At 53.7% G+C, this 17,106-nt stretch overlaps 1 protein-coding gene across 2 annotated transcripts in view; it reads left to right on the top strand.

The window, feature by feature from the left end:
- The window catches only part of LOC122385779 (zinc finger homeobox protein 3-like), an 89,469-nt gene extending 83,370 nt beyond the window's left edge, over positions 1-6,099 (top strand). For both annotated transcript variants that reach the window (XM_043374275.1, XM_043374276.1), the window contains exon 4: positions 3,481-6,099. In XM_043374275.1, coding sequence (XP_043230210.1) covers positions 3,481-4,004 — 524 coding nt within the window. In that variant the 3' untranslated portion in view covers positions 4,005-6,099. The remainder of the gene's footprint in view (positions 1-3,480) is intronic.
- The last annotated feature ends 11,007 nt before the right edge of the window (positions 6,100-17,106 follow it).

The following is a 17,106-nucleotide window of genomic DNA, read 5'->3' as shown; positions in this document are numbered from 1 at the left end:
TGAATGAAAGCTCTGCTAGTTTGTTGCACCAGGTTTCCCCAGCGGAGCTTCGTGTAGGCGGATGTTCTGTTCTGGCACCACCAGTCAGAAATTATGAAGCTTGTTTGTTGACTCTTAGTGTACCCAACATCCTGGAAGGGAAGACCGCAAGGTGCGGCCTATCACCCGACATGGCTTCTGACTTCACCACTTGGTGTTAAGCAAGCCATCTTGCGAAAACGCTGAACAAGTTGGTGCTAACACGTTGCAAACTGCCGCCGTTCCCTGAGATACACCCGAACTCTGCGGCGCTGGCGCTGCTGGCGCTGTGTGCCGGCGGCGCTGACCGCTCCGGCAGGTCACTGAGGTCACCCGCACAGCGCCCGGCCAGTCAGAGCAGCGGATGCTCTCCACTCTCCCTCCGCCCGCCCGGCAGACCGGCGCGCCGTCTCCCTTCCGACTGTTTTGTCCTTGCGGGATAACTGGGCACAATTATGGCGGCGTAAGTGGCGGGTTTTGTCCGCACATGGCAAAAACGGTGGCCGGCGCCGCGGGCGTCGACCCGGCGGCCTCGAATTCGCCACAGTTATCACTAATCACTGATAATCACCGGCAATAATCGAGCACGCATCACCGGGCGCGGCCGAGTTGCAGATTGCTGGTCTGACTGACCGAAAGGAGGAGATCGGGGCCTCGGGGCGGATGCGGGGCGGGGGCGGCGAGAGCGACCCGGCGAGCCGGTGGGTGGTTTGGGAGTGAGGCAGGGACAGCGGAAACGGATACGGTATGGTTACCGGCGTGATTGTCGCCAGACGCTGTCGAGACGGTCGCGGCGCGGCGGCGGCGTTTGCGGCGTGTCGGCGCGGCCGCCGTGCCGTCGCTCGCGGTTTCCCACTCGTAAAGCTGGCCGCCGAGCCGCCCTCCGGTTTCGTCTTTCCCGTTTTTCTCATTAATATTGCACAAAAAGTGTCCAATTTGTTACTGGTGTTTTATGGGCCTCGCTGGTGTAATTTCGAGGCGGCACGCAGCGCCGCGCCGCCACCGTCCCCAGCGCGCCGTGACGGCCGCCGCCGATCGCTGACGGGTGTCGCTGCTCGTCCCCGCCGCGCCGCGTCCGCCGCCGTCGGCCGTCAGCGAGCAGCTGGCCCCCTCCGGGTCGGCAATCATCTCGAGTAGCCGGCCAGGCAAGTCGTGAGACACAAGTGGTTAAACACGCGCGCCCGGAGAGATTCGAAAGCGGCGCTCCGAATGGGATTCTCCGGCGTGCCGCTCGCGGCCGGTGGTCGGTTTTATTGTGGTCCGACTCGGCTCCATATGCACGTCATGTCAGCACCGGTTTCAGCCCACCCGCCGCCGCGCTGACCGGTCCGGCGCCGGCGACCGATCTCGGCACTTCAGCAGGCGCCCCGGGGCAATTTGTTCGCGCGCAGGGCAGGCTGTGTGTGTGTTTTTTTCGGGCAAATTAAGCACACCATTTGTCAGAGTGCTCATTTCGGCGCGCCGGTGACGAATTGGGCGCGTTTGGTTTGTCCCGTGTCACCTTTGTCAGCGACGCGAGCCGGGCCGCTCCAATGCGTGTCGCCGCCGTCGAGAACATTACTCTTAGGAGCGGCTCGCCGGACGGTAACCGGTGCCGGAGACGCCCCGGTGTCTCGGCGCCGCGTCTCCCAGACGGAGCTGACCGGCGCGGCGAACCCAGCGGCGTCCGCACTCCGGAGGACCCTTTTTCTGGTGGCACGTCGCCGCTCCGGTGACCGCGCTCGTCCGCGCGCTGATCCTCACCGCTAATGCGTCGGGGAATTCGTCCGCGCTTTCTCCCATGGCTGATCGGTTGGCGAGGGAGGGCGCCGGCGCGGGCGGGGAGCCGTGTCCTCGCTGTCCGTCCTGGCGAGGACACCGAGCTGCGACAGCAGTGTTCTATGAGCTCGGAAATCCATAGTTTGTGCGGCTTCTGGCCGGCGCGCGCGGAAGGCCGGCCGGCCGTCGTCCGCATGTCCACCCGGCCGGGCCGCTCGGCCTAATCCTATTACGCGCTCCCGCTGTAGCCTCCAATCATGTTAATTACTCTCATTCTTGTCAAGTAGGGCCGCTAATGCGCTTCCGTCTCAAGTTGAGGCGCATTAGAACGTCGCGGCCGAGTCGCTGGTCGCCGATCACTCGCGCAAATGGGGCCGCCGCGCCGCCGCCGCAGGAGCGATGTGACGCTGAGTTGTAGGTCGGAAAGACCTGCAGAAAGACTTTTCTGGAGCATGATTAGCCATGACAATGCATGGAAAGCAGCCTCGTGAAAAGTATCCTACCATTTCATGATATCTAGTCCTAAAAAGTCAGAATCTGAAGTCGTATAAATGGAGGCAGCGAATTAGAACGGACGTATGGTGGTGGAATCCGGTTTAAATATGATACACCAGGGACCGTGGCGCCACGGAGGCGACGCGCTCGCCCGGGATGACTGAATGATAAGCCGGTGGGCGGTGGGAGCACCAGAGTTATGGCGCTACACAGTGCCTGACAGTATGGTTAGTACGTGACTGGCCGACCGCCCCCGGCGCTGCCGACAGGGACGGCCCCAGGCGGGCCGGGGGCCGCGGCACGGTGCTAACCCCACCCGGAGTGCAGCTATCCTGTGCTCCGCCGCTGACACCCCGGCGGGCGCGCGGCGGTTCGGAGCACGTCCCAGCCCGGATATGACTCATTAGTCGCCAACGCGCCGTTGTCGGCACGTACCGAAAGCAGCGGCAGTTTGCTAGTCGGCTGCATGTAATTGCAATCGAGCCGGGCGCCCGTAATGGTGGCGGTGCGCGATCGACGTGTGGAGCTCTTTTGTTCGCCGCCACAGCGCCATAAACACATCATTGTTGGTGAGGTAAAAACGGCCGGCGTACGGTACCGGCGCGTCCGAGCCAGAGGGCGCTGCGGTCGGCGCGTCGTGTTTGTGACCGGCGCGCCGTACCTGCCGCCGCCGCGTCTCCGGACGATGATGAATAACAGCTCTCTCCCTGTGGCTGGATGGTGGATAATCCTTGCGCCGCTGACACTCGCTGTTTGCTCGGACGGATACCCCTCCCTTCCCCTCCCCATCGCTCGGCCACTTCCGACCGGTCACCGCTGAAATCAGGTGTGAAGCGGGCGCCGTGACGCTCGGGCCGCTGTCTGTAAGTGCCTATTGTGACGGACGGTGACGGCGTGAACAGGGTGGCCGTTTTCACGCCTGTCTTCACTGGAACTCCACCAATCCACCTGTGTCGTCCAACCACATTTCCGTTTGTTTTATCGAGTGCATTCGGTAGGTGATGTTCCCGTCTGTTTTGTCTGAACCAACAACCATCCTTCCCCAGTCTCTAGCTTGCAAGATCTATGGCCATTACTTGTCGTGACTTTCTCTTTGCTTTCTGAGACAGCCTCTGTTTATCTCGCTTGCTCATATCATGCTCGTCGTGCCGCGTCTCTCCCATCTTCCACCACCGACACCACTGACCCATCTCCGTTCTTGTGTTGCAGAGTCGTCCTCTGGGGACTCGGGCGGCGGCAGTACCGGCACAGGCGGGGACGGCTCGGCCGGCACCCCTCTGCGGCTGCTCCAGATCCCTGCCCACGCGCTGGCCGAGCTGCGGCAGGCGCTGCAGACGCCCGGGCCGTCCGAGGCGCGGTTCACACAGGACGGCTGCTCGGCCGACGGGCTGAGGGGTGTCACAGAGGTGGACGGCGAGAGCGGCGCCGTCTGCAAGCAGTGTCACCTGGTGTTCGCCACGGCCGCGCAGCTGGAGCGGCACCCGTGCTGGCAGCGCGCCGGGGCGCCGCCGCCGGCGCGGCTGCTGCTCACCCAACGCCAGTACCAGTGCACCGTGTGCGGCCAGAGGCACGCCACGCGCGCAGAGGCGCTCGCCCACCTGAACCGGCAGCACGGTGACGCCGCCGAGAAGCTCGCCTCGCTGGCGCAGAGCAAGACGCTGGCGGCGCTCGGCGGTACCGACACCAACGGTAACTTCCAGCCGTCGGCCGGAACCGTGCGTGGCGAGCACTAGCCGAGCCGGTGGGCCCCCACACACCGCAATAACGCGTGTCGAGGCCGCCGGCGGTGCAAAGCGCTGCAAAGCGCAAAGGGCTGGTGCAAAGCGCTGCCCAGACAGAGGCCAGTGTACGCGGCACACGACGCAGGATCCACCGACGCTCGGAGAGACGACAGGGCCGCGACAGACGGTACGGGACAGGACACCGAACGGGAGAGAGGGGGAGGGAGAGAGAACGGGAGAACGAGATCGACAGAGAGAGCGGACGGACAGGACGACCGGAGGAGGGCGGCGCGCGCGCCGTCACACAGACAATACGTAGCTACATGTTTCTCCGATAGAGTTAATCTCTCTTCCATATGGGGGCGAGGCCGGCCGGGCGCCGCGCGGCGCCGGGCCGGCGCGGCGTGTGTGTGACTGTGTTGTGTGAGACAAAGTACAACACGCTGGCACTATGGTTCCTAACGCAGCGCTGATGACGTCGTCGTGCCCTGTTCTGTTGGTCGGAGCGGCCGTCTGTGGTGTTATTCTCGTTGTGATATTGTGTGTGCGTGCGGCGAGAGAGCGTCTCCAATGCCATATAATGGTACCCGGACGGCGGTCAGCCGCCAACCACAGCTAATGTTCCTAACATTATATATACATATATATACATATACTAACAATACTAAAATGTTCCTGTACTTTTATACCGGGTGACGTGGTTCTTGTAGCACTTGCCGGCGCCGGCTAGGGACAATTTCATGGTATATGGAGCGCTAAATCAGTGAAGACAGTTCCTGTTTTTTGGTGCCTTTGTAATATTCCTGGCATTTTAGCCGCGCCGCCGTGCGGCACTCCTGTCTGTTACAGCTGTAGTCTCTGCACAGGTTCGGGAATGCACGGTACATAGTCCCTATCGCTGCCGCCATGTTTCCTATAAGGGTTCCTGTTGACTAACTCAAGTTCCTAACACGGCACCCTCCGGCCGACGGGGGCGGGGCAGCGGCTCACTGGCTCGCCGCGCGGCTCGCGCAGCTCACGGTGCCAGCCGCTCAGCAGGGGCGGAGGGACGCCCTCAGACGCACTGAGGTCCCCGCACCGGTCCGCTGAGCTGGTCACCCGAGTCCGCTGCTGTCGCGGCGGACCCTCTGCGCGAGCCCGGCCGGCGGCCCCGGCCGCTCCCTGCCCCGTCCAGGCCCGGAGAGCTAACCGCCTGCTACTTTTCAACTAACCGGGCCTCGCATCAAGTGCCATTGTTTTCCAGTGGCGTCTCGCGCGCGCGTTACGTCACGCCATGTCAGGCATGTCGGTGTTGTCACTGGGGCTGCGTCGGACCCCGAGTGCGTGCCAATCGGGCCGCCACCTCGCCCCGAGACGGCGACACGCGCTTCAGCGTTCAAACCGCACTGGCGCGGGCACGCGCGTCCGCGAGCGCGCCGCCGCCGCAATTCTTATCGACCACTCGCGTAGGATGTATGTTTAACAAAAATGCATTCCAGTGGTCGAATTTGTGATTTGTGTTGATTTCGAGTGTGTTTTAGTCTGGCGCATGTCTGTGTGCGTGTGTGTGCGTGTGTGTAAGTATAATTGCCGATAGTCTGGCGTAGCTAGCGTTGCGTGTACTGTATTCAATCTGGCAGTGTTGGGTTATATATTTATTTTGTTGATGACGTGCTAACGGCATTATTGGCAATGTGATACAGACGGCAATGCGCCAGTGAGGTGGATGTGCGGTGGCGAGCGGAGAGTCCGGACCGGGCCGGGCCGGGTCGCGCGCGCCGCCGTCACCGGGCGCGGCGGCCCGGCGCGAGCAGCTCGCGGCTGGCCGGCTCTCCTCGCGCCTCTCCCAAGTTCCTATTATCATAATAAGGTGTCTCCGGGTGGTCGGGCGGCCGGCACCGTCGGCAGGAGGCCCTGTCTGACAGGGGGACACCGCCGCCGCCGCCGCCGCCGCCGGCCCGTACTGTATCCGGCGCGCGCGCGCGACAGTCACGGCGCGCTGGAGGCGCCCGCGGCGCGGCCGGCCGCCGTGCTCGCACCGCCCGATTTCTGGCATGATTCGGATTTGTTTTCGTACTAAGTGAGTGGACGCATGAATGCTTATGTCGGATAATAAACATTCACCTGAGCTGGGTCTTTGAGCCGCGTTCGCCGGCTGAAGGGACGGTAACGAGAGGCGCCGCTGGACGTCGGACAGGCGGGGGAGGAGGGACGCACTAACGAGGGACCGCGACAGCACCGGCCGGCGACACAGCGACTCCTGAGCGGCGGCGACCGACCGACGGGCAAACAGCAGCTCGCGTCGGGACGCCGTCACTTGTCAACCGCGCTAGAGTGCACTGCAGGGAGGTGCCGCATGCATATATGGGGATGAGTCGGATGCAAATTGCATTAAAGTCACACCTAATCTAACAGTTATTGGACACTGGACAGGGAATCTTTCGCAGCTCTGCCGCCGAAGGAATCGGAGCGACGGCTACCACGCAGCAGGCTTTGGCTAAGCTACGACACATACGAGACACGAAGTCCCATCCCACGCACACAACAAGCAAGCAGGTACAAAGAGCATCAGCCAGCCATGAACTGTGCTGAAGCGATCTGTGCTGAAGCGATCACTCGGTCAATCGGCCAGGGAGAACCGCTCAATCGCCCACGCACGCCGAAAGACAAACTTATCGCATAGACAAACCTGAGACAAACGAGACAAATCACACGCAGACGACTACGACCATAGAGATCTTATATACATAGAGATGACACGGCCCCCGGTCAACAGACATGGTAGCCCAAATCTAGTTGGATATGAAAATTCTTCCAAATCCATAGACTTTAATGCTAAATTGACTATATTTGAGAGGGTTTTATGAAGATACATGACCGGATACAGAAAAAAGCGAGATGCTATCTTGTAGAATAAATCGTCTACTATCTGCAACTTTTGAAGTGTTTTTCAATCTGAGGTACGGAAATCGTGTTCCCAAGAGACTGAAAGTAGCCATGCTTTACATTAGACCCAATGGCAAAAATTCGGAATCTGACGAAATTGGCCATTTTTACGTCGGATTTATGAAAATTCTAGACAGGATATATAAAAACCCGAGATGCTATCAGGTGGGAAATTTCATTGTCTATTACCGCTTTTTGAAGTGTTTTTCGATCTGAGACCGGCAAATCGTGTTCCCAAGAGACTGAAAGTAACCCTGTTCTACAGCAAGACAATGGCACGATTCTAATATTTGATGGAAGATATCTTAGGTGATAATAACCCAACCAGTAATTGCAATGCTTAATTTGAAAGCTCAACACTGGCACTATCATCGGTCTTTGCATTGCTATTTCACAGAACAAGAAATAACGTTTTGAAGCCTTTGAATATTGACTTACTTTTCATCGACGGGCTCGATCCCCATCACCACCAACAATTTTCTGGGAAGTCAGGATTTTGCAGATATTTAAGCAAAATTGCAGAGCTGTGTTAATGCTACGACACTTAAATATACATTTTAAGAAAACTGCTTTTTTCTTAGCATGAGTTAGGCCTGCAGAAACAGCAACATGTCGATATAATGAGGAAAAATAAGTGCAAATGATCGCGCAAGAGAGTATCCTTAGCTCCCTAGCAACCACCTAGCAACGTAAGGCAAAATAGTAAACAACTCCTGTTGATATCAGGTACTCAGCCTTGGAAGCACACTAGACGGTCACCATACTGGGCTTCATACTGAATTTTGCATACCAGAATGGATGTTTCCAGCTAAAATTATTTTTTCGCGAAATCTATCTTTGTTGCCCTACTATTTTTCGTAAAACCGAGATATACAAACTTCATTATATCAAAAATAATATTGTGATAATGAAAACCGCCATATAAAACAAGATAATTGCTGATATCATGCCTACTAAACTTGGTCCTACCTCCTAATTCAACATACCCTGGAGATGACATGCACTTAAAATCGTGGCGATTCAGTGGGTCTTATGTATGGTCACTTTTCGGATTATTCTCTGGGATAATAATATCTAACTCACAAGTCCATATATTTCGGATGATATTGCTCACCCTTGGTCACTGGACAAAATAAAAACAATTACATGTATGAAAAACCACACACCAAAAATTATTCCCTAGACGGGTTACATTTTTCAAAAATATATCACTTGCCAAAAAACTGACACGGTCTTTTAGCTTGCATGTTCCTCTACATAACAAGTAGTGCAACCAATCTTCTAAGTTCTACATATTCCTATGGATACCTACTACCTATACTTGTGTCTACAGAGATACATCGGACACAATAGATCAATTTGCACAACCGGGTGTATGTTTAGTTCCTATGGATGACATCTTATGCTCATGTCGACCTATTTCTAAGGGTGAAATCCCATATTGGACTAAGGCCAAATTTTCCTACATCTCGGTTCATGTATGGATCTTTTTCTTTTATTTCTATTGCTTCGCGCACGATTCTCTTTTTCCAGTTACTCTCACATGCCAAAGTTTTGCCTTCCATGGGGTGCATGTTTCTACCGCACTGCCTAGTGTGCCGAGCGGGTGCCGACTTTTGTACCCGCCCGTGCTCGATGTCTTTAGCATGCTCGTTGAGCCTGACATCTTTTGGGCGCCCTGTTTCTCCAATGTAAATTTCGCCACATTCACATTGCATTTCATATATCGTACCCTTTTGCTTGGCCTTGGGAATCCTATCTTTCACGTTAACTAGTGACTTTTTTAGAGTTTTTGACGAATGTCCTACAATTACGTTGTGAGCGCGTAGGAAGCGGGAGATGGGCTCGCTTACTCCTTTCACATAAGGCATGGAGACATAACGAGGGCGGTTCGCTGGTCGCGGACGGCTGATCGGACCGGACGGCTGGTCCGACCCCGGCGGCGCTGGCTGACTGGTCCCAGGCGGCTGGTTCGATCCCGGCGGCGCTGGCTGACCGTTCCCGGATGGCTGGTCCGGCCCCGGCGGCGCTGGCTGACCGGTCCTGGACGGCTGGTCCGACCCCGGCGGCGCTGGCTGACCGGTTCTGGACGGCTGGTTCGACCCCGGCGGCGCTGGCTGACCGGTCCCGGACGGCTGGTCCGACCCCGGCGGCGCTGGCTGACCGGTCCTGGACGGCTGGTCCGACCCCGGCGGCGCTGGCTGACCGGTCCCAGACGGCTGGTCCGACCCCGGCGGCGCTGGCTGACCGGTCCCGGACGGCTGGTCCGACCCCGGCGGCGCTGGCTGACCGGTCCCAGACGGCTGGTCCGACTCCGGCGGCGCTGGCTGATCAGCCAGACCTGACCAGAACCGGTCAGCCAGCGCCGCCGGGGTCGGACCAGCCGTCCAGGACCGGTCAGCCAGCGCCGCCGGGGCCGGACCAGCCATCCGGGAACGGTCAGCCAGCGCCGCCGGGATCGAACCAGCCGCCTGGGACCAGTCAGCCAGCGCCGCCGGGGTCGGACCAGCCGTCCGGTCCGATCAGCCGTCCGCGACCAGCGAACCGCCCTCGTTATGTCTCCATGCCTTATGTGAAAGGAGTAAGCGAGCCCATCTCCCGCTTCCTACGCGCTCACAACGTAATTGTAGGACATTCGTCAAAAACTCTAAAAAAGTCACTAGTTAACGTGAAAGATAGGATTCCCAAGGCCAAGCAAAAGGGTACGATATATGAAATGCAATGTGAATGTGGCGAAATTTACATTGGAGAAACAGGGCGCCCAAAAGATGTCAGGCTCAACGAGCATGCTAAAGACATCGAGCACGGGCGGGTACAAAAGTCGGCACCCGCTCGGCACACTAGGCAGTGCGGTAGAAACATGCACCCCATGGAAGGCAAAACTTTGGCATGTGAGAGTAACTGGAAAAAGAGAATCGTGCGCGAAGCAATAGAAATAAAAGAAAAAGATCCATACATGAACCGAGATGTAGGAAAATTTGGCCTTAGTCCAATATGGGATTTCACCCTTAGAAATAGGTCGACATGAGCATAAGATGTCATCCATAGGAACTAAACATACACCCGGTTGTGCAAATTGATCTATTGTGTCCGATGTATCTCTGTAGACACAAGTATAGGTAGTAGGTATCCATAGGAATATGTAGAACTTAGAAGATTGGTTGCACTACTTGTTATGTAGAGGAACATGCAAGCTAAAAGACCGTGTCAGTTTTTTGGCAAGTGATATATTTTTGAAAAATGTAACCCGTCTAGGGAATAATTTTTGGTGTGTGGTTTTTCATACATGTAATTGTTTTTATTTTGTCCAGTGACCAAGGGTGAGCAATATCATCCGAAATATATGGACTTGTGAGTTAGATATTATTATCCCAGAGAATAATCCGAAAAGTGACCATACATAACTAATTTCCTGGGAAAAATGACTTTAAAACAACATATTTCAGTGGGTCTTTTTAAGCAACTTATTTTCAGCCAGTAGCGTGCCAATATGGCTGAGGCATTGTTAGTCTGAAGAAATAATTACGGAGCGAGCGAAGCAAGCGTAGTCTTTCGTAGATTAACGGAAATTTCTGAGTATGAGCGGCCGGCCTGCCGTGGTTACGCTTTTGCGAGGCTTATATCTCAGCAACCACTTGACCGATTTACATGCGATAATTCTTGTAGGGTAGCTTCATTCCCTCTACCAAGTATTGAACTATTCTCGATGCATGTGGGTGACCACTTATGCACGTGCTACGTGCAAAACGAAGAGGGGTCAGTTATGTAATTGTTGCAATATATTGTTAACTACTTGGCCGATTGCGCTGAAACTTGGTATGTAGGTAGGCACCCACTAGGCAATGCATATCCATGTGCCACAGTTGGGGTGCTGCTGCACGTGCGCACGTGCAGGGGTCGATTCCAAATCTCGAGAACGGCTGAACCGATTGTGCTGAAATTTGGTACATGGTTAGGGACCAGTTAGTACGGTGCCGTGCAAAAGTCAGTTGGGACCCATTTTGCACGTGCGCACGTGCAGGGTGCCGCTTCCAGATCTCGAGAACGGCTAGGCCGATTGCGCTCAAATTTGGACATCGCTAGGGACCGGTTAGTAGGGTGCAGTGCACAAGTTAGTTGGAGGTGTCCCTTGCAATTTCGCTTGTCCAAGGCCCACCCTCTCGCTCGCTCTGTTGGTCGCCCCAAAAGGCGTTTTACTGGTTAAAGATATTGCTGTTCTTTCCTGGCTGATTTCATTCCTGAGGTAAGCAATGAAATTTGTAGCATGATTTCATTTTGTGTTTTTATTGAATTCCTTAAAAGCTCGCCTAAAAAACATTCTCTCTCATTCAGGCTCTCATCAACCCGGCAGGCGGTGGGACCTCCCGGCCACCTTCCGCGCGGTGGGGGGATTTTTGCCCCCCCCCCCCCTCCCGTATCTCCGAAACTACTGGACGAATCCGTAACATTCAAACGATGTTCGATAGCCCTGTCATATTTGTCGACGGAACTCCAATTTCATCGACCTCGGGGTCACCGATGACGTCACAGGTCAGGCCAAAGATAAAAGGTTTCGCCGATCACAGGTCTTCTAGGGAATGCGCTATAACAAAGAGTAAAACGCATTTTGTCGAAAAGCAGCAATAGGGCGTACGCTGCCTATAAATGTTGCTATTAGAGGTCACTGATAATACCATGTCAGGTCACAGGTCAGGTCACCAAGGGTCAGCACATGAACCAACTTTAATAGGGTTGTGCGATGCCTGTTTTATGGGCCCCCTGACATGGTCCCCCCCCAAAAAGGTCACAGGTCTAAGGTCATTTGGGTCAGGTTCATGGAATTTTCAGGGTAGGTTTCTTGAGATTTGGTCAAGTTTGGCGCTTTCGATCAACCGTCGTGAAAACGGCTGTTCTGAACCTTTCTGAGCACGGTGCAAGCTCAGATATACATATGTTGCATGCTCCCATTCAATCATACATTAATCCTCGCTTAATGACCGCTTAATGACCTCAGGTCAAGGGCAGGTCAGCGCCCCCAGATCACGAAGTTGGTTGAAAGAGGTCATGTTACATATTACTCGTATCGGCAGGTCTTCCTGAGTTATTGGTGGCTTTCCCGACTCGCTAACTCCATTTGATGGGGAGTTATTGATCAAAAACTCTAATGACCCAAGTGACCATAAATGACGCCACGCAATGTCAACAATGCAAAAGTGAAGCATCGGGCCTTGCAAGGCGTGCAAGAAATCACGATTCCATGTGCTGGAGACAGTTTGAGATAGTTCTGGGCGCTAACATAGCAGTTTTCATTTTTCCCGATTGACTAACACCTAATGGTGAGGTCACGTGGCCGACCTGACCTCATGTGATTTTTAGGAATTAGGGAAAATCTGAGATATATGTACAAGTTGTGAGACCTCTGGATGATACTAGTGATACTACATCCTATAAGTTTCATCTCCCTGAGAAAGTTCCTCTGGCACTGACGGCGTTGCGAAGTTGTGACATCTGAGGACTGTGCAGAGGTTCACTTATGACGTCACAGGTCAGTGACCTGACCTGACCTGAAAATGCGGTTGGTGTCACAAGATGCGGATTGGATCAAAGGTCAGGTATGCCAAGTTTCAGCTCTCTATCGCCGGCGTGTTCGGAGATATCGTGAAAAACCCTATTGGGGGGCGGCACCCCCCCGTCGGCCGGCGAGGGTTAACCCTCGCCGGCCGAGGGGGGGGGGCGGGTGCCGCCCCCCCATAGGGTTTTTTCGCGATAGCTCCGAACACGCTGGCGATAGAGAGCTGAAACTTGGCAAACCTGACCTTTGATCCAAGCCGGATCTTTTGACACCAACCGCATTTTTGGGTCAGGTCAGGTCACTGACCTATGACGTCATAAGTGAACCTCTGCACGGTCTTCAGATGTTGCAACTTCGCAACGCCCTCACTGCCAGAGGCGATGTCACAGGGAAATGAAACTTGCAGGATCTAGTATCCATTATGAGTCCCACAACTTGTATATCTCGGATTTTTCCTAAAGGTCATATGAGGTCAGGTCATTTTCGTGACCTCACCATTATAAGTCAATGGGGAAAAATGAAAACTGCTATTCTGGCGCCGGGAACGATCTCCAACTATCTCAAGCACACAGAATCGTGATTTGATGCACTCCTTGCAAGGTTAGATGCGTCACTTTTGCAATGTTTACCTTGCGTGACGTCATTTATGACGTCATCAAGGTCATATTAGTTTTTCGTCAATAACTCTTGATCAAATTGAGCTAGCGAGTCGGGAAAGCCACCAATGGACTCAGGAAGACCTGCCGAATCGAATGATATGCGACATGACCTCTTTCGACCAACTTCGTGACTTGGGGGTGCTGACCTGACCTTGACCTGAGGTCAACACCCCAAGTTGACCTGACCCGGACAAAAAGTATATCATTCGACGCGCCTGAGCGAGACAAACACGATGCTGCCAAAATCGGCGCTCTGCGGCCGTTTTTTGCGAAGTTATTCACCAAAAACTGAACCGTACCTTGGGGCACTTGACCTGACCTCAGAGGTCACCGGTTGACCTAGGACCTTAAAATCGGGTACCAATCTCTGCGTCTCGTAACGGCGCACACGCTCGTTTTTTCCGCGACGCGCTAGCTCCACCAGGGGCGAAACGGCGAGGGGGGGGGGGTCGTACCCGCCCCCCCCCCCCTCGGCCGGCGCGTATGTAGAAAACCAATAGGTCCGGCGAGGGTTAATGATACATGTAGTACCTGATACGAGCATAAGGTTAAAACATGCCTAATTTCATTTCAATAATAACGTTCGAAAGCGTCACAGCTAGACAAAAAAGAAAAACTGAGGCCTCTTGCACCAAAATCCTCTTGCACCAATGCTTGGATTATTTTGCATCGTATACCCAGTCCAAGTCTCAAATGTAACAATTTGCGTGTAAAATTTAGCAAGCACATGTAGGATTATGTATTGGGCTATTGCAAACAAATTTACCACCGTTAGATTAGCTTATTCTGAAACCAGTTTTTCGATTTTACCTAGCTAGGTAGTTTGGTGCAAGAGGCCTCTGTACTTAAAAATAAGCGGATTTGAACACAATCTCCTTGACCGAATCCTTACAAAATGCAAGTCACGGGCCATGGCACCCCAGAAAACCTTGCTTAACCCTATTCCTGGCGGGCTCCGCCGGGACAAGAAACTGGCGGGGGGGGGGCCGATTCGGCCCCCCCCCCTGAGATCTCGAGAACGAAGCAAGATAGCGACAAGCGGTAAACGGCATCGGATACGCATGGACAAGGTCTACAATTTTTACTAAGGTCATTTTCAGGTCAGGTCAAAGATGACGTCACAGGGGTCGAAAAAGTCAAAATGGCGGCGCTAGATATGGAGAGAGTTTTTCTCGAATAACTTTCGAATTAGTCAAGATAGGAACAAACTAAGGGCATCATCGTGATCCTCTCGTCAATCCGCATCGAATGATATATATGTTGACCTCGAAAGGTCAAGGTCATAGGTTGACCTCAGGTCACGTGACCTCGAGGTCATCATGTATATCATTCGATGCGTCTTGACGAGCTGAACACAATGAGACCATCCACGCGTCTGTATCTTGTTCCTATACGGAGTTATTGGCCAAAAACCTTTGGTGACCTTTGATGACGTCACATGACCTCACAGCTGCCCAACAGCAAAACAGACCTCAAAGTAGTGAAGGTTGATCGTATATGAAGTCATGTATGGTATATGGGGCCATTCCGACCCGTTTTAGTGGTAAAAACAGGGAGTTGATTTTTCCCCCATTGACTTATAATGGGGAGGTCGCGAAACTGACCTGACCTTAGGTCACCGATATCAAAATTCCGAGATATACAAATTGCACATACCGGTACCCTAACTAAAGCCTGAAGAGAAGAAATTGATCGGTCAAAAACTCTAGCTCTGGCGTGATTGCAAACTTTTTTTAGGTAGGGTCACCAAACCGCCTCTGGTGACCTGACCTGAGGTCAGATCAACTCAAAATTTTCAGACATGTTGCGTAGAAGCCTTTTAGGAAAAGTCAGAAAATTTGAGCTTCCTAGCTCAACGCGTTTCGGAGAAATAACCAAAAAACCTCAGGGGGGGGGGCTCCTGAGGCCCCCCCGCCAGGAATAGGGTTAAAAAGACCCACTGAATCGCCACGAAATCAAGTGCTTTAACATAGGCGTGTCATCTCTATGTATATAAGATCTCTATGACTACGACGACTACACGTAGAGACATGTCGAACGAATACAAACTGCACGGGCCAAACTCACCAAGTAGCCTCCTCTCTCCGGAGACAAACTGTCGAACCACTGCACGTCAGTGTCAGGTAACGGTACCGGCCCGCCGGCCATTGAGCACCCACGGAGCTCGGCCGGACAAACGGACTAATTGTGGACCGATCGGCGCGTCCCGACCGGCCGGCCGCTCGGCAGAAATTGCTCATGAAACAAAGGAGCCGATGAGTGGAGGGGAATTAGGCGGACGTGAGGAGCGGAGGGGAAATGGACGCCACTGGTGGAAGTGCCCGGTCGGTATACTTTCTGCGCCGCCTGCTAATCCCCGGAGAGAAAATCTCAGTCGCCGTCCCTTGGGGCACGCCGTTGTTTTGTCTAAACAGCGCCATGCAGCCGAGCCTGTGATCGGCTCTCCGCACCTGACAGGAGCAGAACAGTGTCCTCCTCGAGCGCTTTTGTGCGGCAAAAGAAAATTTTGCTGTAATTTTAGCTACCGCTTATCAGATTTTTGTTCAAACTCCTCGAGCTTACCAGAAAGTGGGGAAGTTTAACCTCTCCCTCACTACAGCATTTTAGGCGCAATTTCAAAAAGTTAAAGACCAAATTCAAAACGTTCACGTGCATTTTGAATGTAAACTTTTTGAATTTGGTCTTTAAATTTTTGAAATTGCGCCTAAAAAGGTGTAGTATTTGCTCCATGCCTTAAAATATGCCTACTTTTGATGAATGCCGGTATCGGGAAGGGCTGGCATTTGTTACCATGCCAGCGAGCTCCTTTGATGATTAGCATTGCTAAGCTAAGAACAGATTTGGGTATGCGAATAAACCTACAGTTTAAAAGCGCCCAAACCATGATGCAACTGCAGAGAGAATAACAGAAACCATTTTACCCAACGCTAAAGGTGTTCGATATGGAGTTGTGGTAGGAATGCAATAATAACTCATAAAGTATCCCTAAATATAACTTGAAAAGCCTCAAGCACCTTGCTGGTCTATCTGCACTGCAGCTAATTAGTGATAAGATAAAACAATATGTAAACCATACCTAAATGAAGAAACCCACACTGAAAACAATTTAACCCAAGGCTGGCGAGTAAACCGGTGTTTTACGGGTACCCCTATCCGCAACCATTTTTAACCACCCTCCCAGGAGTAGTGCTAGGTCCCATTGCGGTGTAGTCGTACTTGCTCTGAGCGGATATAACCGCTGTCAGCGAACAAGTCCGCTGAGAGCAGGGATGACTACACTGCAATGGGACCTTACTGTACTCCTGGGAGGGTGGTTAAAAATGGTTGCGGATAGGGGTACCCGCAAAACACCGGGTTACTCGCGGGCCTTGGGTTAAATTGTTTTCAGTGCAGCACAAATACCCGGAACTGAAAAAAAGGCTTCGAGCATCATCACAAGACATCCGCTTAGAAAATTGCATTATGCAATATAACTTTCTTTCATTATCTTAGGCAAAGCCCCTGAATGTTAAGATATGTAGATCAAAATGGCTTAGCCCTGGCAGCTTGTAGCCGGGCTCATTATTGGATTTCAACCAAAACCCAGTCTGCAGAGTGTGAACAATCGCCTTCTAGCGTCCTTGCACCCCGTCCTCCCACGCCCCTATTCGTCACCGGCCACCTCCCGTCCCATTCCGTCAGCAGTCCCCTCAGATGAACCGCACACCACCGCCTCAAACCAATCACCCTTCCCGCCATCCATCTGCCAGCGATCCGCGCCTGTATCGTCTCCTCCGCGCCAATAACCGACTCGGTCCCACTCGGCGGCACTCTCCCGACGCGCCGCGTCTCGCGCGCGAGCCCATCTTGCATGCAACATCGGACGATGCGAGCTGCGCCACTTGATGCCGGTCGATGAGAAGCGCCCGCTGAAAACAGAGCCGGCCGCCGCGCACCTAATGCCTTGTTTTTCTCTGTCGCTCGCCACCGCCGCGCCCGG

This window comes from Amphibalanus amphitrite, unplaced genomic scaffold, assembly GCF_019059575.1.
Source record: "Amphibalanus amphitrite isolate SeventyFive unplaced genomic scaffold, NRLGWU_Aamphi_draft 000230F_arrow, whole genome shotgun sequence".
Lineage (NCBI taxonomy): Eukaryota > Metazoa > Arthropoda > Thecostraca > Balanomorpha > Balanidae > Amphibalanus > Amphibalanus amphitrite.
Note: the sequence above shows the minus strand (reverse complement) of the source record. Positions and strands in the feature narration are given on the sequence as shown.